The sequence below is a fragment of the Egretta garzetta genome, unplaced genomic scaffold (genome assembly GCF_000687185.1).
Source record: "Egretta garzetta isolate BGI_Z169 unplaced genomic scaffold, ASM68718v1 scaffold297, whole genome shotgun sequence".
NCBI classification, from domain to species: Eukaryota; Metazoa; Chordata; class Aves; order Pelecaniformes; family Ardeidae; genus Egretta; species Egretta garzetta.
This window is the reverse complement of record NW_009260410.1, coordinates 285953-311828: the sequence shown is the minus strand read 5'-3', so window position 1 is coordinate 311828 and position 25876 is coordinate 285953. Positions and strand designations below refer to the sequence as shown.

General features: G+C 38.3%; 1 protein-coding gene across 1 annotated transcript in view; it reads left to right on the top strand.

Moving 5' to 3' along the window:
- BMPR2 (bone morphogenetic protein receptor type 2) overlaps positions 1-25876 on the top strand; it is a 104759-nt gene that overhangs the window by 46295 nt on the left and 32588 nt on the right. Inside the window, exons 2-3 of the mRNA XM_035899100.1 lie at positions 8680-8853; positions 10002-10181. Coding sequence (XP_035754993.1) covers positions 8680-8853; positions 10002-10181 — 354 coding nt within the window. The remainder of the gene's footprint in view (positions 1-8679; positions 8854-10001; positions 10182-25876) is intronic.

The window sequence follows — 25876 nt, the reverse complement described above, 5'->3', positions numbered from 1 at the left end:
CGTGTACCGCAGTGGTGCAAGCAGTGCCTGGGTGGGAAGCGAAGTGTGATCCTCGTGCACAGCATGCGAGATACAACACAGCTGCCACACAATCTAGTTCTATTTTATTCATTTAGTGCTAACAGACCACTGGTACTTCAGAATGAAGCTGAAACACCAACATACCCAAGTACTGTTGAAGAATACACAACAGGAAAAGGTTGGTGTCTCTGTCACTGCTGGTAGTGTTTATCAGCAGACAACACTGTGTTAGAAAGGAAGTAAGGGGAGAAAAGAGATTTCAAATTTACTTGCTTACGTAAAGGTTAGATTAAGAAGGAAAGACTAAAGTATATCCACATACAGAAAAAAAGACACTTGAATTTTCTAGTCTCATGCTGGAGAAGGGTCCCATAATGAACATGAATGATTTAGGCACCTGCATGTGCAGTCACTTCATCACTTTGAAATGGATATCAGTACTAGCAATCATTGTAGCTTTGGCACTAGTTCTCAATCAAAGCCTGGCTCTGTGTAATTGCCAGCAGTTGAAACTGCGTTGTTGCACAGCAAAAGCAGACAAAACCAAAATAATTTTCATCAATGAAGGCTAAGGACATGCAGTACTGTGCACAGATTATTCCAGGTTTTAACATTCAGTATATACTGTAAGGGGTTTATTGTCAAAATATATTTTGCAGTGTACTTTGAGGTACATAGTATGTCCTACAAAATATAGGAGGAGCGTTAATGATTATGAGGTTTATTTCCTCTCTTTTTGTTAGAAAATTTACACTACTGGTGTAAATTTCTGAAGCATTTTTTCTTCACTTTCCTGCTTCCCTCCTGGAAGTTCCTGCTGTATTCTCTCATGCAAATTTCCATTCTTTCTCATTCATGTCTTTAAAATATTGATCTAATGATGGCATTCATGGAGCCCACCTGGAGGACTTCTAGCATAGAAGTTTGCTGTGAAGCAGTAGGCAATGCTGTCAGCCCAACCGAGTGCTCCCTGGCTGTGTGTTGCACTGTGCTGCTCCTGACCTCTTGCTCAAACAGTCCCTGGGCCATTTCTGGTTAGTTTAGACCTTCATGCTCCCATGCCGAATCCTTAAACAGCCAATTTATTTCTCTTCCCGACCAGTCAGCGCTGATCTCTGCTGTGCAGTTGGTCAAACATGCTACAAAGCCAAAGTGCTGGAAGTGTAAATACATGGAAGATTACCAGCAGTTTAGCTTTTTACCTCCCACTCCTAAGTTAGTATTAAGGATGGTCTGTCTGTAGGATGACTTATTTCAGAAGACATCTGTTTGTGATACGTTTTTATATAAGTGTGTACACATTTAGAAATATTTGTAATTAAAACCTCTGAGGAGAAAAAGATGAAAAAAGCAACAGTAGAGTGCTTGCTGAGTGATGATTTCTTCAAGATTCTGCTTCTCTGTACATCACGCCAGAATTCAGCTATCAGTAGTTGAAAGGACATACTCAAAGGAGCCTCCTGATGTACATTACTTTAATCGCCTTCATTTTAATAGTTTGCATTATGAAGACACGTGCTATCTCGTAACCCTGCCTCAAGGGTGATGATGTTTCCCTGTATTGTGTAAATAAAAAACCTCCATAGAGAGCTGACAGGGCCAAAAGAAAACAGGTTTTGTGTCTATGTCTGTTCTGATGAAAATCTCACTAATTCAAAGGACAAGTTACAGGAAAAAAAACCTTAATCTTTTCTAAAAATCTGTTGCAGCCTAATGAGGTTCCCAGTTGAATGTATGGTGGCCTGTATTTAAAGAAATCCTATTACAGGCAAACAAAAGCTCAGAAACCTTTTTCATTTTTTGGCTTTTTTTCATGTCTTTACCTATGTGGTCATGAAGTCAGTTGGACATAATTGCCAACATGGTACTGATGTATGTGGTCTGTGATGTTAGCAAGTTTGTTCTTGTAGGTTACGGGCAAGCTGATCGTCTGACTGTTATCACAGATTCTTTTGTTCATGACTGTTGCATCACAAAATGTATTGCCTGGCATTAATTGTAAAATGGCAAATGTTTGCTTGTTTGTTTGCTTGTAATCCTGACAATTGGAACATGGAGTAGAATAATTCTTTGTAGCACTTGAGTAACATTTGAGTCTTTTTTTTCCTTCCTTTCCCCCTTCCTTTGCACTTGATGCAAATTCCATGTACTGCATTGAATAGATGTAAGTCAGGAAGTGTCGATTAAATACTAATGGAACTGACTTCCTATGCTATTAATGAAAACATGACTCATGTTCCTAAGGATTTGCAGTTGGATTCCTGTAACTTTTGGTATTTCTGTTGTAATTGTTTTAAGTAATTATGTTTTCCTAGAACACAAAATGATTGTGAAAGAATTAGTATATTAAAAGCAATAACAGCATGTCCATTTGTTTAAACTCATCCTAGTATGGATGAGTCGTATATTCATAGCACACAAGATTTCTGACACAGTAAATGCACTTGTAATTTTATTTTGATCTTTGCTGTCCAGAAATATCTTTAGTGGGGAATGAAGGCAAATATTCAAATACTATGTCTCAGGGTGTTTTTGTAGCGAACCACTACATCCAGAATTCACGTATTTGTGTGAATCACTTCTCTGTTCCTGAGCAGTTGGAAATGTCAGTATGATTACGGGGAGAAAATATTGAAAACCAATATAGTATTACTCCTAAAATAATTTGGGGTTTTTTCAGCTTTTTTTGTTGGTAGTAGAACTGATAAATGCTAAGATTGTAATTTTATCAAAACCTGAGTCGTATGCCAAAGGGAAATTCCTGAAGCCCTGGTGCTTTTCTTGAGGCTGTGTGGTGGCACGGGGATGAACTCCATGCCCTGCAGAGCACAGTGTCAGTAAGAGTGACCCACAGGATGGACTTGGGAAACTGTGGGCAATTCCCAGTTCCTTTATGATTTCAGGAAAGTAATTTAATGTAGCCTATTTCCCCATTCTCCTTTCAGAATATGACAATAAGGTTTCACAATCTGCTTCAAGTTAAGTCTGTTAATGTGCATGTGGTGATCAGATGCACCAGTAATGGCAGCCAAGCAGGAAAGCTAAGAACATTTAATGTTTCTTAGATTACTTCTTGAAGCACCCATACTCAATTGTAATGCTGCTAATGTTTTAGTCATATTTTTTAAACTGGACCATAAAGTGTATTTTTAATATAAATAGAGGTGTAAAATAGGCTGGAAAGCAACAGAACTCATTTTGGTCTTTTTCTGGTTTATGATAGGGAAGTGAAGAGCTTGTCCCACTCTCACTGGTTTTTCCTGTGGTAGAACTTCAGGGAGTGGTGCCTTTCCTTCTTGTCTTTGTTGGAAATCTCTGCTGGATGAGGGAATGGAAGTTTTGAGTTCATTTTATTATTTTTATTGAATTATTTTGACATAGTTTGTCTGGTACACAAATTCAAGAGGAATGGAAAATAGGCATTTCATTATAAAACCTTCATGATTTGTTATTCAGGTTTTACTTTTTGTCCTTTTCAATGTCAGCCTCTCTGCTGCTACTACAGTTGTCTGTAGTAGCAAAATTTTCAGTGGTGTATGACATGTAAGCATTCAGTTGCCATTTGCTTGTTTCAAAATCTCTCAGTCTTTCATTAAAGGTGAATTAGAAAAGACCTGAATGTATAATGAGTTCTACATAATGAGCAAATATAGTTTACTGTAAAATTCACCTTATAAAGATAATAAAAGTACCAAAAGCCCTTCTCTTACTTCTTACATATTGTGAAAGAATAAATAGATATTTTCCAGTTTTGGAGGTAGCCTTTAATGTGACTTTCTCCTTTTCGTAGTCACAATTTCCATATAAAAAAAAGTTTCTCATTTGATTCAGTAGATTTATAATCCTTGGGGGGGAATACATGCATCTTTGGCAGTTTTTTCTGTTTGTTGTGCCTTAGACGTAATGATGAAAGAGTTATTATAGACTTGCACATTTATAGAGAAACTGCAATCCAAATTAATTTTAATGATTTTACTGCAGTTATTTTTGTGATGCTTAATTTGTGCAGGAGTAATGAGATGGATAGCTTGATGGATAGCTTGCCTTTGCCTGTACGAGAGTTGAAATAACATGATTTCTTTTAGTAAGAGCAGGGCCCTGGAAGGTTACTTCAGCCATGTGGTGGCTGCCCTGTGAAACCTGTGCTGCCACTTATTTTGGTGCTAGGTCTTGATGTTGTTTGTATGCTGGGACATTTCATGTCTGGGCAAACACACTGTATAGCTTGATCTGTAAATGGCTTCTGCATTTTGCTGATTTGAGGATACACTGCTGGTGCGTCTTGGGTCTGAAACATCTGTAAAGAAAGGAGCGCTGCGCGGTGAACTGTTCATGGGTCCTTAGAGCGCATCTGTCTGCAGGGGCTTTGCCCTTCATTTTTCCAACATAGGCAGCAAATGAACTGGATATATCAAGTGGATCAGTTCAAGAGCCTCAGTCTTCATAGAATAAGTTGTTTATTTTAATTACTCTTGCTGTTTAATAAAGATCTTAATATTAGGGTATTTCCTTGGGTTTGAATCTATTTGAACTTGAAGACACAAGAGAATCCAGTAGTTCTACCATTTCACCTGCCTTGGAGACAAAAGAAGTAGGTAGACCCACTGAGGAATATCGTTTTTCTGTCTGGTTGCTCTATACTGAGTACCTTGAGACCTGTGTCCTGCAAGAGTCACAGAATAGTTGAGGGACCTCTGGAGGTCATCTTGTCCAATGCCCTGCTCCGGCAGGTTCACCTAGGGCTGGTTCCCCAGGACCATGTCCAGGTGGCTTTTGAATATCTCCAAGGATGGAGTTTTGGAAGAAACAGCTTTGGAGTAGTTTCCATCTAAGCTGCTGAAGAGAGTGTTAGTGGCTGCCCTTTCATGTGGCAAGTGCAGAGCTCCCAAGGGACAGGTAGATGTGTTTCAGCCCTGAATGTGCTGTGCATAGCTGTTGGCTCCCATGATGGCTGAAAAGTGACATAAAAGGTCATCCATGAGGAACACATGTAAATCCAAATGAGCAGTGGTATTTTACCTTGAAGAATAAGGTTTCTCTTGAAATAGGTAAAGTTTAGAACAGGCACTCCAGTGCTTCTGTTTGTTTTTGTAATAGTATCTCCATTTCTTTTGGGAAAGGTTTAAGGCATGCTCTCATCTAGTCTGGAGGTTGCTTTCAGGGCCTGACTTAGAAATATTCCAATACTAAGTGTTTTTAGAGCTGACTAGCTTCCACTGCATGGAAGAAGGAAACCTTACTGCCAGATTCCCAGAACAGGAATGTGCCAAAATCATGCAAAGAAATGGAAGTGGCTCATCTGTTCTGTTGTTCATCAAGATGGTTTCTGGACATCTGAATGCCCTACCCAATTTTCTTCGGCATTACAGCTTCAACAATGAACCTACAGAGGCCGTAGAGAAAAATAAAGTAGCTTTTGTTATGTGTCCCCCGTTCTCCAGATGTTCCATGCCATCAGGGAAGGGGCAGGGGTCAGCAGAGTATTGCAGTGGGTACTGCTCCCACAGGGGCTGTACTACTCTAAGTTATAATCGAATTTGGAATGTGCAGTGATCAGCATGAAAACTCTAGTTTGTTGGGTGAGTAACCTTTATTTTTTGTTGGAAAAGTTTCCCACTGAGATCATCTGACATCAAATTGTGGCAAGTTAAGTTGCATTTCTATTAGTTTGCTACAAAACTGATAGACACTCAGGTTGCTAGCAGCGGGTGTTGTACATTCTCATGCTTGCCCCTTCATCCCCTGGGCAGGTATTCTAAATTGGAAAAGCCTTTGGTAGCAACTGTTACTTTCTATAGTGTATGTTTGGACAGCATCTAGCACGACAGGTAACAACTTTTCTTTTTTTAAGTATCTTCTACATGTTCTTGCCTCTCAACCTGGATCCTTAAGAGATTTCTAAAAGGTGAAGAGACCAGAAAAGTAGGCAATTTATGCGTCTGGAGCACGGACATGATACATGTAACTATATTTCTGAGTAGAAAGCAAGAACAAAAGGGTTTTTTCTTTTTCTTCTATTAGTTCAGAGGTAAAAAGATTCTTTTGTTGTTGTTATTTTTTTTTTAACCTATAGAGATATTAGAAAAGTGGACTTTCCTGGAATTACTTTTTTTTTTTTTTTAACCACAAGTTTTTGATAAGGAAACCAAATCTGTGTGGCTGTTTTATAAATTCTGTTCTTTTTAGTTTATTTTTCACAATAAAAGCAAATTATGAAAGGGGTTATCTTGCAGCAATTTGAGCATTCTGTAAACAACCAACATCTCAGATGACCTTAGTCCCACTCGACTATCACATGCAACTGATTTTAAAAGCTTCGTAGCATTCCTAGGAGCAGATATGTCGTATTTCACAAGGCCGTATAATTCTGTCCTGTTCTCCCTTGAAAATTTTAGTTCTGTGGTAACTTTTTCTCCTTTTGATTTTCAAAAACTTAGTCAGCTCCAGTTCTCTTACGGCAGTGGAGTACTGTCCTTTCAAACATTGTTTCTTGGCCAGTCCCATGTCATGGAGCAGAGAATGCAGGACAGATGCTTCACGCCTGGCATACTCAGCTGTTCCTGAGAATAAAACTACTACGTGTGACTGGCAAGTACTGCTTGAGGCAGCATATGCTAGCTGTTAATGTGTGACCTTTTTGTCCTCAGTAACTCGACTACTTCTGCTCATTTAGAAAGAAAAAAAAAAAAAAAAAGATCAGAAATTTGGGCAACTGAGTTTCTGAATATCAAGCCACTGCTTTGTAATAAATGTATTTATCACTTCAAAACTCTAGTTCCAGATGTAAAGTGTTAATTGTATGCTGACCAGAGTACAGAGAGGTGGGTGAGAAGCATGGACTGCTGGCCAGGTTTATTGGAATACGTGGAGCTGCAAGTGATTGAATTACAGTGGCTTAAGAAGCTCCCGTCCCCTCAGCTGAGACTTTTACCGCCGCTAAGCTGACAAGCAGCTCAACTGATAGTATGCACCCTACCAGACTACTAAAAAATAAGTTGAGTTGTACTATTTTAATTACTGCTGCCACAGACTAACCTGGGAGTCACTGACAGACTGCTCTTCTGGATGGTGCAGCTATTTGTGGTTGTCTCAGCATAAGAGAATTCTGAATTTTGACTCCTTAATGAATAGTAACGGTCTTAGAAGCGAGACATGTATCTGAGTCTCTTGGTTTGTCTTTCTATTACCCAATCATCTGTGCTGGTGACACAATGAAACAGCATTTTTGCAGTAAGTCTGCCTTGCTGAAATGTGGCTTCTTTGGGACCAGTGCTGCAGAATAATCAAATAAATAAAAAAAATCCTCAGTGGAGAGATATTTTATACATATCAGTACCTTTAATAATTTACAATTACGTATGCTATAATTTTATTTTAAGTTCAAAATCTGTTTTCTCAAAAGACCAATCTTCTCCACCTCGCATCTTTTTGCTATCAATGCTTTCATGAAATTTAAAGAACTGGATGAAATCTAGTTGTTGAGATACATAGTACAAATTCTTCCTGCACTTGGATGTTTGCTGAGCTATACTACTGACTAATACTCATTAAGTGCCTTGTAATTGCAGACCTGCCTTTCCATGCATTTTATAAAATCATTCAAGGGAAGAACAGAAATACTCTAAATATCATATTCGCTACAAATGTAGGATTTATTTATCTTGGACTTCATGCCTTTCTGAAGAATTTATTGTTTGAATGTGTTTACTCTGCTCTTTGTAAAGAAAAGATTACAGAGGCATATCAGCATGGTTGAGTCTTTTCATTGAGGCGATATAAATAAAAAAGCAGCAGTCATATGGGTAAAACATTTTTGAAGTTTGTTGATTAAATAGGCTTATAAAACCAGTATGCTTTTTGTGGGTGGCTTTGGTTTTGTTCTAATAAAAAACCTCAAACGTTTTTCAGTGATGATGGGTATTTATTTTTGCGCTCTCATTGTATGTTTTATAATGTTCCTGCTGGACGTTCCACAGGGAGATTTTAACACACAGCATTTCTTCTGTTAACAGGCAGTGTTTCCCAGAACTGCTGGTCAATCAGTTGGGTTTTACTCTGCTGTTAGTATTTCTGTTGGTGGTTATTAATGAAGTAGTGTGAAAGAGCTGAAACTGATGGGTTGCTGAGCAGAAAGAAGTAAATGTCAGTGCGACGGCTGGATAACATGTAGAAAAAGAGATGGGTCAATAGAAAGAGGGTGGAAAAAACCCCCTCTGAATTAGGTAGGCGCTGGATTGGATAGCAGTCTGAAAAAGATCATCTTGGTTTAGGATCTGCAAACAATTAAGTAACGCATGTGGTTGCTGAAGAAACCAGCTAACAGTTGCGTAACTTATGCTTGAGGACAAATGATGCAGACTATGCAATGAAATTTTTATTCTGCACCTGTGAACTTCAAACATTTGCACATTCATTTTGAAACATCTGCTGAGGTTTTTTTTGTCCACTTTATGAAAGTAACTTTGGGATAGACCTCATTTCCATTTCTGACTGTTGGAGTTAAAAATTATCCATTATCCATTTTTTCAAAATGGATATGTATAATTCAGGATGGTTTTGAATGTAGATTTCCAGAAGACCTTAATAATCCTTTTACTAAAGCTAATATTTTATGCATAAAATCACTGACAAAAAATATTTTCCTTTCTTTGTCTAAAGCTGCGCAGAGTGAGGAGCGGCTATGTGCATTTAAGGACCCATATCAGCAGGACCATGGAATTAGTGAGAGCCGAATCTCCCAGGAGAACGGTACAATTTTGTGTATGAAAGGTAGTACCTGCTATGGACTTTGGGAAAAAACCCGAGAAGGAGACATACATCTTGTAAAACAAGGTATGTAGCGTTTCAGTGTAACAGCTGCAAAGTGAGACATTTTGTTTATGCATTTTACAAATGCATTATTTTAAACTTCCCACTTATCAATTGAAAATATGAACAGAAAGTTTGTTTGAAATAAATGACTTCTAGAAGAGACCAAAGGGATCAATGCACAGTTGAAGGAAAAAACACGCAAATTGCTTATCTTGGTATATGTATCGATGTAATCATAAATTTAAAAGTAAGTGTCTCATTAAGTAAAAATGTATATTTGTATTGATTGGATGCTTGTTTACAAAGGAAATTGCAGCTATAGCACAAAACTGTCACATGTCACTAACTGTCAGTTTGCTGCTGTTCTCAGGAGAAAGTGATGATGGTAGGGAGGGGTGCAGGGTCTTGCAGTTGCTGGAGACGTGTTTTGATTACTCTTCTCAGGGACTCTGCTCTTGGTTATGTGGATACAAGTTAATGTGGTATGAGGCTGAATGAAAACCAGTATTTACAACCATCCTGTGCAGTTGCAGTCAGTGTTGTTTCATGTTTGATCTGGTACATTTGTGCATAAAGGACATTTAACTGCCATTGACCATACTTGGGAAGGAACAGTTGCTGCAGGGGGAAAAAAGGCCTGCATTAACCAAGAAATAAGTTGCGATCCTGTAGAAGAGTCCAGTGATATTGACAATGAGGAAGGAGAGAATTTTTAGAAACTATGCAAGAAGCAGCAAACTGTAAATGCAGTCTTGTGGTGTAGCTCAAAGGAGGGGACTAGGTCACAATTTCTTCTGGACTGTGGGCCAGAGGGTGGTAATATTGTCTGTGGTATCAGAGAAATGGGGAATGGCATACTTCTGCTTAGAAGGCTCAAGAATTTGGGTTTTGCCATGTTGAAGTCGACAGCTGGACATCTCTGATGTTGGCCTTCATTGCTGCCCATATTTGTTCTCCTTGGCTGTGGTAAATTCTGAAAGAAATTCTCCAGTTTTTGGTTTAAAAGGTGCTAGTGAAGTCAGACAAGCAAATGATAACTGTTTTCACTCTATTCAGTTAACATTTAATTAGGTTATGTATGGATTTCTATAGATGTGTTTAATTGTCCATTCGATAGAATTAATTTTATGCCTCCTTTAAAAAGAGTTCTTTAATTCGCCTCTTCACAGGTTGCTGGTCTCATATAGGAGACCCACAAGAGTGTCACTTTGAGGAGTGTATAGTTACAACCACCCCTTCCTTGATTCAGAATGGAACATACCGCTTCTGCTGCTGTAGTACGGACTTGTGTAATGTCAACTTCACAGAAAATTTTCCACCTCCTGACCCTACCGATACAACACCTTACAGTAAGTCAGATGTTTCCATCTCAGTCATTCCATGGTTCAAATAATTTAGAGAAAGGTCCTTCTTTCATGGTACTGTAAAATGTGAAACCTCTGACCTTTCTATTTATATGCAACAGAAATGACAAACAGAGCTTTTCCATATGAAGTTTGTCACATTTATATATTCCAGTCTTCTGCAAGGAACAAGTTAAATGCTTACAAAAGAATCGTTAATATAGGCAACTGCTGAATGCAGATTACGTTTTCCAAAATGGTCTCTAATCTTGGGTGCTTTGGTATCTGGATGCCCAACTTCAGGAGCCTGTGGGGATATTCAGAAGGATTCAAACTTCTGTTAAAAACAGGCCACTGAGTTCATTAACATTATGGTACCTTTGAAAAGTCTGGCCTGTCTATTGAGTCATGGTTCACAGATAGCTTTGAGCGGTAGAACCGGTCTTCTATCAGGCTGTTGAGATTCCCTCTCCAGCAGTCTTACAGTGCTTTGAAATCTGACTTCTTTCTTTTGCATATCTCTGGTAGAGATTAACTTTGGCATAATGTTCAAAGAGTGCTAGTTTGAGCAGCATAGTTTTTTTTCCAGATTAGATTATCTGTTATTTGTTGTAAAATCAACATAGCATACAGATCTAAATCAAGGGATCAGACCCGTTAGCCTCCTATTACAGAAGCAAGATCATGACTAGCAGATGCACTGTTATGCTGTGTTCCAAGAATTAAGAACCTGTAAAGCTGAGTTAGTGGCCTCATCTAAACACTTGGATAGCCTTTTCTACATAAGAATTGTGAAAGAAATTGAATAGAGGCAGATATGTAAATGGAGGTGCAACTGTTTCTGTATGTTGAGAGTTCTTTACCAATGAAAAGTGTTTTGTGAAATGAAGATGTTTTTAACTGGATAGTATTCACAGCTATAGAATACAAAAAGAATAGTTTGTGTTTAGCAATGATATTATCTGAACTGACTTCTACTCTAAGATAGTGAGGATATCGATGCTTTCAAAAGGAGCTGGGATAGGGTCTTTGTAAGCGAATTTAGTCAAAATGAGGGCTTGGCACGATAAAAAAACGCATGTGTGGTATAAATGGGTAAAGAGACTTGATAAGACATGGTGCCTTTTGGCTGATAATATTATTTGTAGAAACAGTAAACAGTCACCATTTGGGATTAGTGTCTGAGCTCAGAACTGTGCAATGTGGTACAGACTCTACTTGACTTTGGTAATAGTCATCTGATTGGGCTCCCCAAATGTGACTGGAGTTAGTGCTGTGCAGGGCATTTAGACAGGAAGACAAAGTTCCTACAAAATGACTTGTACTCCTGCTTCTTCAAGGGTAGAAATTGCAGGCTGAAGTAATTCAGTCATTGGGTGATAAGATCTTCAAATAATTTTTAAGCGGAATTTTTAATACTGAAAGATCTACCTTGACTTGCAAAGGGGGGTTGGGGATTAAATGTGTAACGCAGTCCTTAATTCACCCAGCTGTAATTGAGTGCTGCAGTGTACTTTTCTACTGACTCAAACTGCTTTGTGTTATTGTGTCACCTTCTATTTTCATAATACACAAATTTGGCTTTAGGCATAAGCATAAGCAAAGTAGATTGCTGCCTAGCACAGTTGTCTGTCTGCTTTGACTAGGTTAAGAGGTGGAGATTGGCCATTCCAGCAGCAAGGATGGCCTCATTTGCCACTCTGGTGTTTTCTTCGTGAAGCTCTACTGCTGCATCTGACAGAGATGGGTCTGCTCCTGGCAGTGTAAATCCCGTACGCCCACTGCACCATGGGGTAGAGGATGTTCTAGGAAGCTGAAAGGGTGAAAAAAGAGGGAGGCTGCGGCACAAAGACCCCTGCAAAGTTATTGACCCCCGTTCCAGGCACTGGAGTCTCCCCGGTCCCTTTCCCAGCCCTGGCGACTCCTCCTAGAACCCATTTTGGTGCTGTAGGATTTAGTTTTGCTGCCTCAAACATTGAGGACAGAATTCTTGCTTTGGCAGAGTTCAGTTTTTATGGAATTGTTGGGAAGCTTTGAATCACCTACTAGATACCTTACCTGGGCACTCTTCCAGCCTTTCTATTAAAGCTGTCAGAATGCTTTAAGGACACTAGTAAGCTTAGCTGCACAGGCTGGGGCAATCTATATTACCATATCTTTTAGATTATTAAATTGAACAGGTCACAGTCATACAGGAAATCTTCTGCAGAAGGTTATTTCGCTATAGCCTGTGAACTGTAAGAGCACTATTTCATCTATATTTTTGATAAGGCATTAAAAACGTTGTACATTGAATAGTTCTTAAATGATGGAAAGTGAGGTCTGTGGACTCCTAGAACTGAATTTATGATCCTGTAAACTTCAAAGCAGGTATGACTAGTGTATGGTCAATTATGTGAAGCCTGATTAATTCAGCCAACCGTTAACTAAGTATTTGTAAATGTTTTTCTGATTATTGCCAGTAAAATCACCAAGAATTAAAAGTTCTTGGAATAACAAGTGGAAATTCAGCTGTAGTTTACAAACTAACAGAACCTGAAAACACTATTGATGAAGCCAGTCAATTTAAAACTTCATTATTAAGGAAAATTGTAGGTGTTCTTTTAAAAATGTTTCCTTGCAGCTATATGAAAGATGTGTGTAAACAGCAGAATACTGCTAGGCTCTTGAGCTAAATCCATCCAGAAAAATAACGGAGGAATAAAAAAATTACTTTATACAATCTTTTGGTGGCAATTTTTTGTAGGACAAAAGATTTAGCTAGACTATAAATGATTCAAGACTAAAAGTAAGTTAAAATCTTAATATATATTAGATAAAACAAGTTATTGTTGTAGTAAAATACAGCAATTCTTCTCTTAAATATTTTACTTAATTTTCATGTCATTATTGTCTTTTAGGATGTCAAAACATGTTTATCTTGCAACCATATCTGTGTAGAATGGAATACTTTTTTTTTTTTTTTTTTAGTTCATATTTGGTCAGGGCATAAATGTAAGAAATCTATCCTATCTTGTAACAAAACTTTTATAAAAATGAAAAACAAGATTGAGGACAAACAGGTTCTTGAAGCCTTAAATTTAATCCGTACTGCTTCTTAATGTGCAGCTGGTAATTTAAAACAATCATTCATCTGAGTAGTCATAATATTGTTCTCTTCTATCCTAAAGATAATCCAGGCAGATTTGATTACTTGTTGGTTTCTAGTCCCTCCAGCTAGAATTTTGCAAATGCTGTAGGATGGGGTGTAGTCTAGAGCCCACAGTCTGCAGGTATTAAAAATGCAAAGATTCAGATAGCTGTTTCCTGATGCCAGGAGAAGTAGAGGTTGGAGCATTGTGTTTATTTCAGATCTGAAGATTTGCCTGTGGAGTTTGGAGCTACTGAAATATAGAAGTTCGAAAACAACCTCTCATCTTCAACCTAAGCTTGCACTTTTGGGGAAAAATATGCTTTCTTATGCTTTGCTAAATCACTCATGGGTAGATTCATTATTCTTCCATCTTCTATTTTCACAAAAAAATTGACAGGGAAAAAAATTCTTAACTTCAGCCAGTATGTGTATATACTTGTTAACCCAACCTAAAAAGGGCCAACTATGGCTTCCTGGGGAAATGGTTTGAGATGTGTGTTCATTCTACTGGCTTTCTCAAATATTTATTTTGAGACTTGTTAAGTATCTGCCTCTTACGTCTACAAAATGCTTCCTAAATTCTGAGACTACTTTGAAGACAAATTCGTTAGTTCTACAATCATTCATAATGGCTATTTAAATAGAATTTAAGTAGCTAAAGAGGTAAATGATCTCCCTCATTGGTCATAGATATATTGCTGTAATGAAACATTCACATTAAAATAACATCAAGATGAAAGCAACAAAGCCATTTTTAATTATTTTTTTTTCCTCAAGGCTGCATTCCTAGCACTGCAAATAAATTAATCTTGCAGCAACTGACTGTTAAGAATATATTTTTGTATGACAAGTGATGTATTTGCATGATATATGGAAAAAATCCCTGGCAGCAACAATTGAGCATTACTGGTACATATTATTGTTGAAATGATGTAGGGTTTTCTCCTCATAGCAACGAATGGTGGGTGCAATTTTTAGAGGATTTAGAAACTTACATTAAATAAGAGCACTGAGATTTGGATATAAAGAAATGGCCTCACACAGTGAAGGAAGTGGGTAGCTCTTTATTCTAAAACACTGATAGAAGGGGTTATCTTTCCAGTGTATCATTCTGGCCTTTCTTTGCCAGCCTTCTTGCTATGTAAATAAAATATGTACATAAAAGTCTGTCTTTAAGTCCTCACAGAATTCTTTGGAAACTTTGAGGACAGCTACCATTTAAAAAAAAAAAAAAAGTAATTATTAACGCATGTGGCTGGGTCAAGTTAATTAAGGTAGTAATAGACACTTTCACTTAACTACTGCTTTTGAGAGACAGCAGTTAAGACTCATGTTGCTGTGGGCACATGGCCCAATCTAACTCCCACTGAAGTTGAGTTAGATCATGTCAGGCTAATTTTGGAAAGTTGTAACCCTGCTCACTCTCAGTTGTTAGCTTGAACTGCTTTTTTCCCCCAGAGAGCAGCATCTGATATTAATTGAAATGCATTTACTTCAGCTGGGTTCTGCTTGCAGTACCTGATCAGCTAAGTCTGTATACAGTGAGCTGGCCTTTCATTTTTGATCTGCCATTTTCCTTTACATGCACTATATATTTTTTCAGGTGATTTGGATGTATGGCAAAGGGGAAATTACAAACCTTTGCAAGGGGGCAGACCTGTCTTGAAAGATGGAGGCAGGACTGATCCACACAAGGATTAAAACTTGTACCCTTAAAATGATAGGGAGCCAGTCAGGCACATCTTCCTTTTAGTGAAGAGATAAGGTGTTATATGTAGTTAATGTACCATCGCTATGTTATAAGGCAGGGGGAAATATTAATTAAGGGTCTTAATATCTCTTTAAAAAAAAAGTTTACTTCAAGACAGAAAACTATTTTGTGCAAGAGGACGATACAGTGCCTCCCAGTACATTATTTTAGGGTGCTGTAGAAAATGAAGATGCTGAACTGCTGAAGGAGATACAGATGGATGTGCACGGAGATTTCTAAATACATATCTCTGTTAGAAGAGATTATATGTGGAGCACCTAATAGAGGGAGGAAAACAGAACGTGGATTTTTCGTGAGAATAATTCTTTAAGGTACTGACCTAATGATGAAATATTTTTGATTTTTGGCCAGCTATTGACAAATGTGTATTTTCTTGAACCTTCAGTTGCCTTTCTTTCTGAAATTTAATGCACGTTTAAAAAAAATTCCTGGTTTTGTTTTGGTTTTTTTTCTGGTTATAGGAAATCAATTAACTATGGAGAGGGTTGTGACACAGGGTGCACATTTCTACAAATACTTAGTGATAACATTTTGGAAATGTGTGCTAACTAAGGCTATTTCTTCTGTCGTTGCAACTGAGGGAAAGGTGATAGTATTGTGGATTAATGCAGGGGAGAAAAAGTAGAAAAAGTTGGTGCAGGGAGCAAACAAAGTATTAAAGCACTTTGTGTAGAAGGCTATATAGAGATTCAAGTGAAAGCCTTCATTTCTGTAGAATCAGTGGAAGGTTTTGCAAGTCACCTAAGATAACTGGTAATGCTTGTTGAGTGACTTCAGTTCAGTGATTCTCATTAGAAAGGGATATATCAAAACCAGAATCTCTTAAAGTTTGTTGGTAGCAGCGCTTAATGTTCTAACTTCTAAGACATCATAGTCTCCTGAGATTAAACTTGCATCTTTACTGGATTTAAAAGTAAAGCTTTGATGTGCAATTGGAGTCTGAATATGAAATGTTAGCTGTGAAGGCAAAGCCTACTTAGATGGAAAACTGTACATGTAAATTTTTTCTCTTACAGAAACATTTAATGAGGAAGATGAAATTGGAGTGTTTTACTTGCACTGAGATTGAAATGTTGGGAAATGTTTTAAAATTTCTGTTATGTACCAAACCCACAAAATGCTAAAAACTGTGTTAAATGAAATAAGAACAAACGTGTTTATTTGAAAAAGGAGAAACATTTCAAATATTATTTTTACCAAAAAACCTCTTTGTTTTTTATGAGTACATTCCCTATTGCTTTGTCAAACTGCTGTTTGGAGCGCACTTGATAGGAGAGCTGTACAAGGTAACTGGAGAGCTGTGCCGTTAGGAATTAGTACTGTGTTATGACCTGGAGGTCTGAGAACAAGGACCTTTGCAAAGTTCTTTTAAAAATCTGTTGGAATCTAAAATAAGAGCCTTTTGGATGCAAGATGGGATTTTATCTTTATCTTGACATTGCACTAGTGTGTTTGTGAAGTGCTAGAGCTGTAACTGTGCTTTGTTTGAGAGGGCTAAAAATATTTTAGAATCCTTAGATCTCAATTCTTCAAGTAGAGTGAATTTATATTTTAGCTTATTCATTTGATACAATTGTCTGATCTGCATCTTTGTCATCTTTGAAGTGTCCTGCATATTTCTAGTACTACACAGCAAATACTTTATTAAAGTTTAAGGTCTAGAATGAAGAAAGGCAACATTGGTTTTCTGAAATAGAATCAGTTTCGTGCCATCTTGAGTAACAGTGAAAATGTATGTTTTAGGCCAATCAGTATCTGTAAATAGGTGATTCACTGTTCTTGTATCATGTGCAGTTCTCGAGGTGCTAATTTGCATATCTACTGGAAATTAGTTGCTTATAGTTAGTATGTTTTATGCACTTCTATGAGTTTAAAGATCTGCAAATATCTTTGGGTAATATAAATATAGTAAATACATTTTTTATGCTTACTGGGAATGCTGAGTATTGTCTAACTTTCATATTGTTGTATAAAAAAACTCAGTGTCATAATTAGCAGATATCTGTTGTGACAATGCACACTGGGGCTTTATTATGAATGCCTTATAGACACAAGACAAAAGTAGATAAGGCTCACAAGAGTGGGACACTCTTAGAATGCATTGGTGGAAAACTGGACTGTAAATAAAAAAGGTAGTAGGCAAGGAATTGTTTTGCCTCATCACAGGGCAAAATGGAGATCAGACAAGGATGCTATACCTTTTATGTCTTTATTTTTTATGTCTTTTTTCAGATGCTGCAATATGCAATGTAATACATGTGCGATGTATACAATATCAGCATTATTCTAAACAAATCCTACACTGCTATTTAACAACCCAGATGATATGAGAAATGGGTTAGGAGCTCTCTGGAAGGCAGATTGACATATCAGTACGCTTTTGGGGGGCATTCTAGATCAACAGGCTTTCTGATGTAGTAGTATTAATAGGCTTCTAATAACTATTCCACCCACTCCAAAAATTTTAAGACTGGGTGCTGTAAATCTTAACGCTTCAGTGAGTTAAGACTGCACCACCATGGAAGCGTTTCTCCTTTGTGGTTCGGTAACTCTCCTCAACAAAGTATACTGACTGGATTAGCCAAGATACTGCACATTGTAGTCATTACCAAGCAAAACTAAAACCCTATTCATGTTTTGTGGATGTTCTACTTGTCTATGTCCCTGTGCTTTTTCAAACATTTATTTTCACATCAGCTTTATTGATATCCCCCTCTCCCTGTCTTGTCATGCTAAAGGCTCCTTGCAGTGAGCAGGAGTGGCAGAAATGGCTGTGCACAGGCTTCTCCCCTGCTGCAGCTCCTGACAGAGGGCATTAGCTTCAAAATGCCACAGCTGTATCTCCCCGGGCAGGCTGGAGCTGCAAGGCTTGCTGAGAGAACGCTGCTCCTCATAATCCCCTTTCTCCTGCGATACTACCCTAGTAGCATTCCTTATATTTAATTTTTAGAGTGGCTCTACTCTAGTTTTCTTTAACAATGTTGAAATGAATGGAGTTAAGATTAAAAGGAACAAGAACGCTTCAAAGTTCAGTTATAAAGCACTGCTAGGTTCTGCCAGCTACTACTAATAAATTCCCACCCCGTCACCGGTTTTGTCTGTCCCCAGTGCAGTAATGGTGAGAAGGGTCTTTGTCTGCGGACTCCCGACATAGTAGGAGGCAGACTTGGGACTGGAACCATTAAGTGCAAAACAGAAGATCGCTTATAAATATTAGGTCTGTTACTGGCTGTTCAGTACTATTAAGCCCATCTGTGCAGAAAAGTGTTTAGATCATGGAAAACCTTTCATGTCTTTTTCTTGCTCCTTAATTAGATATTTTCAATAAGCCTCACTTGTTTCTGTCCTATGTGCTAAGCTTACTGACAAAAATCTGATCCTATATTACGGTTTTCTCCCAATACATTTTACCCTCTTGATTTTGGAACTGATGTAATTTAAAAAGAAAGCTTTAGCTTCTTGGCATCTGACATACACTTAGAATAGCCCCCTGTTAGCCCAGCTGCTTTGCAGTCTTGCCTGAGTTGCGTTTGTAGCTCAGCACGATGGAACTCGGCTTCCTCAGAGGAGACTGAAAGTCCAGACAGACGATTAAAAGATGTTGGCTCTTCAGAGTTGGTCATTAATCACTGATCCTTTTTGAGCCTTTTTCAGTAAAATTTTTTCTTTATCTGGAAAATACGGTGGTCCTGAAAATCCAATGCATTGCTTAACATTGATTTCTGGCTCCTTTCTTTATAATATAGCATACAGGGTATCTTCAGAGAGGACACTATCTGCAGGTAAAACACTTAATGATGTTTCAATCTGGCACAATCTTAAGAGCTGTAGGTAAACAAAATGTTTGGTTTTTAACAATGTCATAAGTTGTTTCTAAGAACACTTGCATTACTTTTAGACAAAGCATTTCAAACAGCTGGAATTATGTTAGTTAGAAGTCCGGCAGCTCCTGCAGAGGCTGGAGCAGAGCAGGCTGTGGGCAGCAGCACAGCGGTAGCCGCGTTCCCCCCAAACCAGGGAGCAAGAGCTGCGGGGCAGCACCGTGCTGGCCTGGCGGCTGCGTCAGGTCAGGCTTGCAGGCGCTGCAGTCAGAGCCTGAACTCAGGACTGTCTATGCTCATCTTTGTATATGTGCGCTAAATGTTCTTTATGTGATTTGGTTTCTTTTTATTGCTTTCACAGCTATGCTGTTGGAGCATCTTCTACTGGGAGTATAAAAAAGGTTAGGAGCTCAGAAAATCTCTGCATGTGGATGGATATGGGGGATTAAGGTTTTAAATTTGTGTTCCTTACAGAGAAAGGCTTATGTCATTTTTATTAATAAAATGAATGGCAAATTCAGGTAAGGGCCTCATGTGTTTGAATTGTGAACCTGTGACTAACTCTGTAATTCCAAATGTGAAGTTTCGTAACTGGGCATCTAGCTCCTGTCATGTGTCATCCTGGCTATAGATGTCTCCATTATTTCTGAAGACCGTAGCCTTCAGGGCTGTTTTGAAGTCAGATCTGAGGTGATCCTTTGGCTTTGTGGCTAATAGAAACCATGTGCTTGAAAAACAAAAAGAGTTCATAGAGCATCCAGGGGAAGCAGTGCAGACAGGAAAGCATCGCGTCAGAGTGCTCCTGGTCATGTTACTCCTGATTATACACCAATTCCAGTTTTTTTCAAAGCTGGCGCTTTCAAGACCAAGTAACTCCTATCGTTGCTGCCCAAACAGGAGATGATGATAGTATATTCACTAAAATCTTGATGAAGAGTCCCATGAATGTAATTGTACTGCGGAAAGGCCTTCAAGCAAACAGAGATTGAAGTTGGTACCAAAAGTCTATTTACACTTGTGTTGGTTATATAATCAAGAAAGCTTACTGTTGTCACAGGGCAGATTAAGGTGAGGGGAATTCCTGAGAATGTTATGAGGACACTTATATGAAATATAAAGACTAGAGTTCCTCAGTCCAGAACTACTTCTGTATACCCATACTGAGTCTTTCTTTGTGTCTTTTCGTTTAGCTTCAATTTTTTGTGGTGTTACTCTTCCCAGTCACATTGCAGTTTTGTTCGCTTTCCATGATAGGTTTGGGATTGTTCCTTCCTTATGTATTGAAATAGCTGTTGTTGATGTATACCATTCATTATTTTCACTGTTCTCTATTTAATAAATGAAATTAACAGTTCTGTGTTGCTATGGACACTAATACCTAAGCATTGGAGTTGGGAGACTGAGTATTGTGTCTATTTTTTTGCATGGCAGAGACTTTCCCTTGTTGCTGTTCTAATTAGGACTGAGTTTGTGATAGGAAATCTGACTTTTAATGCCAGCTGTTAGAAATTTGCAGCATTTTTTTTTTGTTTTTATGCTTTCAATATCAGAATAGGTATGGCTCTTTCTAAATACTGAACATCATCAGATGTATGTAAACAGTCCATACATTTCTTTCTCAGAAGTCTGTTTTGATTATCAATGTTTTATTTTGGGATACTAAGATATTCATTCATAACACATTGAATAATTCGAAGGAAATCAATATATTCATTGGTCTTAAAATCTAACTTACACGAGTTTTACCTTATTTCAGTTAATTTGTACAGTATACTTCCATACAAAATTGATTCATGGAAGAACATTCACTATACAGATAATGTTTAAAGGGGGGAAGTTAGAAATTCAGTCCCTAAGGGCAAGAAAGATACTAAAATAAGGAAGTGTGAAGACTTTCTATAGCCTTACCTTTTTTTCCTTGTGCATTAAGCTTTCTTTTCTTGCTTTAGAGTAGACAGAGATTTGATGTTTTCTGAGAGGTCTGAGGAAGGACTTATTTTTCTAAGACATCTGATACCAAGTTGCATTGAGACTGAATGGGAATTTGTGTTCCAGTTGTTTTAAATTCATTTGAAGGTTCCAGTGAGTTGGATTCAATGTTTCAGCACTACAGTTTTATGCATGTATTTTAAAGTTTGAGCCTACAAAATATTGCACATATGTTTCTTGGCATCTAAAAATTTCTGAAGTATCTGTGGATGACATTAGACAGCTTTTGACTTTGGCCTGGATTTTTGCCTTCCCGTAGACCGGTGGCATGAGGCTTATTTAAAAACTGCTTGCAGGCCTGTAAATATTTTCTTAGACTAGCATAAAATTTCTTGTTCCAGACATTTGTATTGACTTCAAAACTATATATAGTTTGAGGAAGGGTAAGGTATCCTTGCATCCTGTATGAAAGGACTTCTCACTTTTGTAACACTTGGACAGGAAATACGAGTGTTGGAGCTGTAGCAGTGAAAGTGATTTTTTTTTTCTATGCCAAATCCAAATATTTCCATTTATCTGAGTGATGGTTCAGAGCCCTGTCTATCAATCTGTTCACAAACTGGTTGCGTGTATCTGAAGGAATCCATAGCTGATATGTGCTATAGACAGCTGGACCATCTCTATGGAGCCACTAAGATGCTTGGTTCATAGTTCTGTTTCTCCCATTAAAGCATTAACTCACTCTAAAAGTAGTGCTGTGGGACACAGAAATAGAGCTTTAAACCCCCATGAATTAGTACAGTTGTCATAAAACACAAGTACAGGTTTTACATATATGTCCATTTGACATGGGAGGTTTTACTGTTTAAAAAAACGAAACTAGAACAACACATGCACAAAAAAAACACCAACCAAAAGAAACAAAACCCAAAGCCATACCCCCAGCAAAAAAAGCAGACAAAATAACCCCCAAGGGTGGAGAAAATACCACGTTCACACTGACATGAACTCCTGAAAGCTAGACGTCGAAACTGCAGCAAATACAAATTGGTTATATTCTAACTGCTGTTCTGTTTTCCTCCATTTCTATTCTCTGAAAATATAATTGCAGTGAGTAAGGCAAAATGGATGATGCTAACTGAACCTCAGTGAATTGCACTTAGCGATGTACTTCCTTTGAATGCAGGTCCAGACACTGCTGCTCCGCAATGCTATGGGAAAGCAGAGAAAACTTGGTGAAAACTTACTGCAGAATAAAGCATGAAAACCCACCAGAAGTCAGTGATAGATGAACATACAGAATATATTTAAACTGGTTTTTGAAAAAGTTTTTTAATGACCCTGAAGAGTAACTTGAGCTTCCCTGCATTCATCAGTGCTGTCAGCAGATCAATCGCACGCTTGTTAGCTGTGCAGATGAAGCTGGGAAGTGTCCACCGCCACACATAGGTTTGGGTGAGCGGAGCACTGTACACACCTACGTTAGGCACTCCCAGCTCTGGAGCCATTCATAGCATCTTCGGAGCAAACTAAAAATGGGGGTGTGTGTGAAATAAATGTAGACTGTAAACCAAAAGCATTCATTACACATCTCCTGAGCGCTGTGCCAGGAGCTCTGGGAGGGATCCTGTCCACAGGCCTCGCAATGAGAGCGTGCTGAGGACAATATGGGCTAACCTGGCTCAGCTTTGGAGGGTTAAATAGGAGACTTCTGTCCATCACATAGTTAGTGTGTAATGGCAGTGGGAGAGAGTACATCAAGGGAAAGGTTTTGAATTAATTTGAGATTTCAACTGTATAGCTCATTATTTTTCCTGCTTTTATACAGGTCAGTTAAATGAGATTTTAAACAAAATATTATTATTTTAATTAAAACAGAAACCATCAAGCTCTACTGTGGGGAGAAAGTTTTCGTAATAGTCTTGGGGTGTAAGATACCTGTTATGAAGACAATAATAATGGAATTTTGCTAACAGGGGAAACTCATAAATTGTGAATCCTTAATTTCACTGAATATTCCAGAATAGACCAAGTGAAATAAGGTACCAAAGGTATCTCTCAAATAGCTTCTCCCAACTCTGCTGAACTTGATCCTACACTGAGCTAGTGTGTAGTATTATAATCTGTAGTAGACTACAGAGGGTAGGGAGTGGAAGTGAGCACAGTCCTGCATTTAGTACGAGTCTGGCTGTGTGGTCACCATGTTATGTTTGCTGTGGAACAGAAGTTTCCTATACTATGGGGGAGTTGCAGAGCTAAATATTTAATTAGCTGAGATCATCTGTCACCTAAATGTTCATCAAAGGCGCATTCATTTTATGCCTGCACACTTACATGCTAATTTATGAGTGAGTTGTTAGGTAAGCATAAACTGGTAAATTTGGAGATTTTTCTAGCAGCCTGTATAAGAATTGAAATGATCACTTTTAGTCATTTACAGTTTCTGCTTAAGCAGGACCTGACGAATAGCCTAACACGTTCGGTGCCACAGCGATGCCAGAAGCATGTCATGAATTTCTTCACTGTGTTAATTTATTTGTAATCATTGTAATGGGTTATGTCAGTAGCAGTGTCTTATTCCCAAAAGCGCTATTGGTACAATGCTGGCCTGCGTGGACTGAGCCCTTGAAATGAGATTGGGAGGCAGGCTTTTCCATTCATTCTAGATTATGATGAAATGAAATAGTTATCAGGTAGGTGGTGTTAGCTGCAGTTTTTTTCTTCTAGAGAAATACGTCCTTCCAAATCCCTTTTGAAGTTTGAATTTTGGCTTACAGCTGTAACGTAGCTATATTTTAATAGTTTGGTAGAAATGTGTTCAGGTACTTGACAAACTTGCTACATTACTGCGGTGAACTGGCCTCCTGACAGACCTTTCCTGGATTTGAAATCTTGCAGCAAAGGGAAGTTCAGGAGGAAAAATAGAAAGTGTATTTTGTAAGCATCATAGAAATCATAGAGCACTTGGATTTCCTTTTTGAAAGGATAGACAGGGAAATGGAACTCTTATCTTAAAACAGTAATAGGACAGTACCTGTTCAGAGGCATAATTGTTAGAAGGAATGAGCAAGGAAAACAAAAAAACTCAACCACCAAACCATAGTGCAGGCTGAAAGTGTAGAGTTCTCCTTCAGTTGGCAATCGTAAATCCTCATTTTTATCCTGGTTATGCATTTTCACTTTGATGGAGCTTATAGAATTGCAAAGTCTGATTTCTTTTTAGAGTAGCACAAGAACAATGGACAAAAAAATTTCAGAAGACTAGTGATTGGGAGTGTCTTAAATTTTGGGTGACCAAACAAGTATGCATTAAAAGTGGGTATGTTTCACAGTGTCTTCAATGACATCTAGAAATGCTTTGATGGCGTCCAGTTGGGAACCAGAAGAGCCATCAGAAAACCTTGGCTATGACTGCTTGTATTTTGTGGTGTGTTAAAGCAGGAACACCTGTCAGGAAGGGGTCAGTCTCAAGTTTAATTTTATTTAGTTGTTTCACAAAAAAGGCTTCTGTTTGTTTAACGGGACTTGAGGTTTTTGCCATTCATTTAACAGGATTTCATGGTACACTCAGGATTTGAGTAAATCAGATTGACAGAAACCTTTTTTGTATTCATTTTTTAAAAGGCTGCTTTTCCCATTCTCATTTCTACAGTATTTGTGTAAATAAGTGCCTTGTGAAGGTATCAGTCTCAGTCTTACAGTTTACTTGTACAGAGTCATTAAAACAGCTGAAACCAGTACTCAGAGCTGTGACAACTTCAGGGACTGATTTAAGAAAGTTTTTAATCATATTGAAAATATGCTTAAAGGAGAACAGTAACAGAAGCTGTACCATTCTATATGTGTAAATTTTATGCAATCTGTGAAATTAATCTAGCAATCATGCAGATTCCAACGTCTTTAGCAAGTCAGTTCTGCTGGATTGTGAAATGTCTCCCCGCGACCTATTCAGATTTGTGTTGAAATATTTATTCCTGGTTTGAAACAAATTTGTTGCCGTAGGGCAGATGGAACGTGTTATACAAGTGAAGTCAGCTGTATTTCTCATATACCCACGGCGTAACACGAATTGATAGCTTTGATACCAGCCTTCGTACTTGATTGATGTATGTTTGTTTTGGCAGGGGTGTTGCCTTAGATATCGTCCTTCCTCCCCTCCCATGGTCTCCCCCGTTGGCTTTCGTGCCCCATTCCCTGCTCCGCATAACCGCAGTTGTACGGCACAGCTGTCAGGGCCCTGCCGGGCTGGAACAGCCACCTGGGAGTAGGAGGCAAGGGATGCTTGAGCTGGCACTTGTGCTGCGAGAAATGAACATCAAACGATGCCTGTATTTCATGTGAAATCAAGTACTTAGATCTGCAGAAGGATTTTGCATAAGTGCAAACTAAGGATTACTATTTATCATTATTGCCTTTTTCATCCTCATGTTATTTTAAAATAATCAGAATAACCTTTGAAGTTAGGGAAGGTACTGTTTTTCCCATTATATAACTGGCGAAGGTAAAGCACAAAGAGACAAAGTAACCTACCTAAGATCAGGCTGTTCTGGAGCAGAGCCAGAAACAGAACCCGAGTTTCTCTTGGCTTTATATTTCAAGTTCTGGAAATTTTTTCTTTCCTTTAGGAAAAGAAATACATTTACACATATTTAACGTATGCACTCGTATACCCTCATACCAAATTATCTGTTTGAAGAAGGTGGCTCCAGCTGATGCCTTGGAAACAGAAGCTGTGTGTCAGTGGAGACTGTTGACCATGCCAGCATCCTCCTGAGGTTAAAGCCTTTCTCCTCACCAGGCCGCTCTCACTGTTTCAGCTCCCGCCCCGCTGCATCCTAGCCATGCCTCTGTCCCCTCCCGACTGCTCTCTTGGGTTTGTCAGGTTTCCACAGCCATTTCTGTCCTTAATTTCTTTCTGCTTAAGGGTGTCCCCGGATAGCTGCATCTCATATCTGTGAAGCGTCTTTGAGAAGGAAGTTCTTCCTGCCCAGAAGCCAGCTTAATCTCTGTTTAAGTAAGGATGGGGAGAGAAGAAAATAGCCTTTCA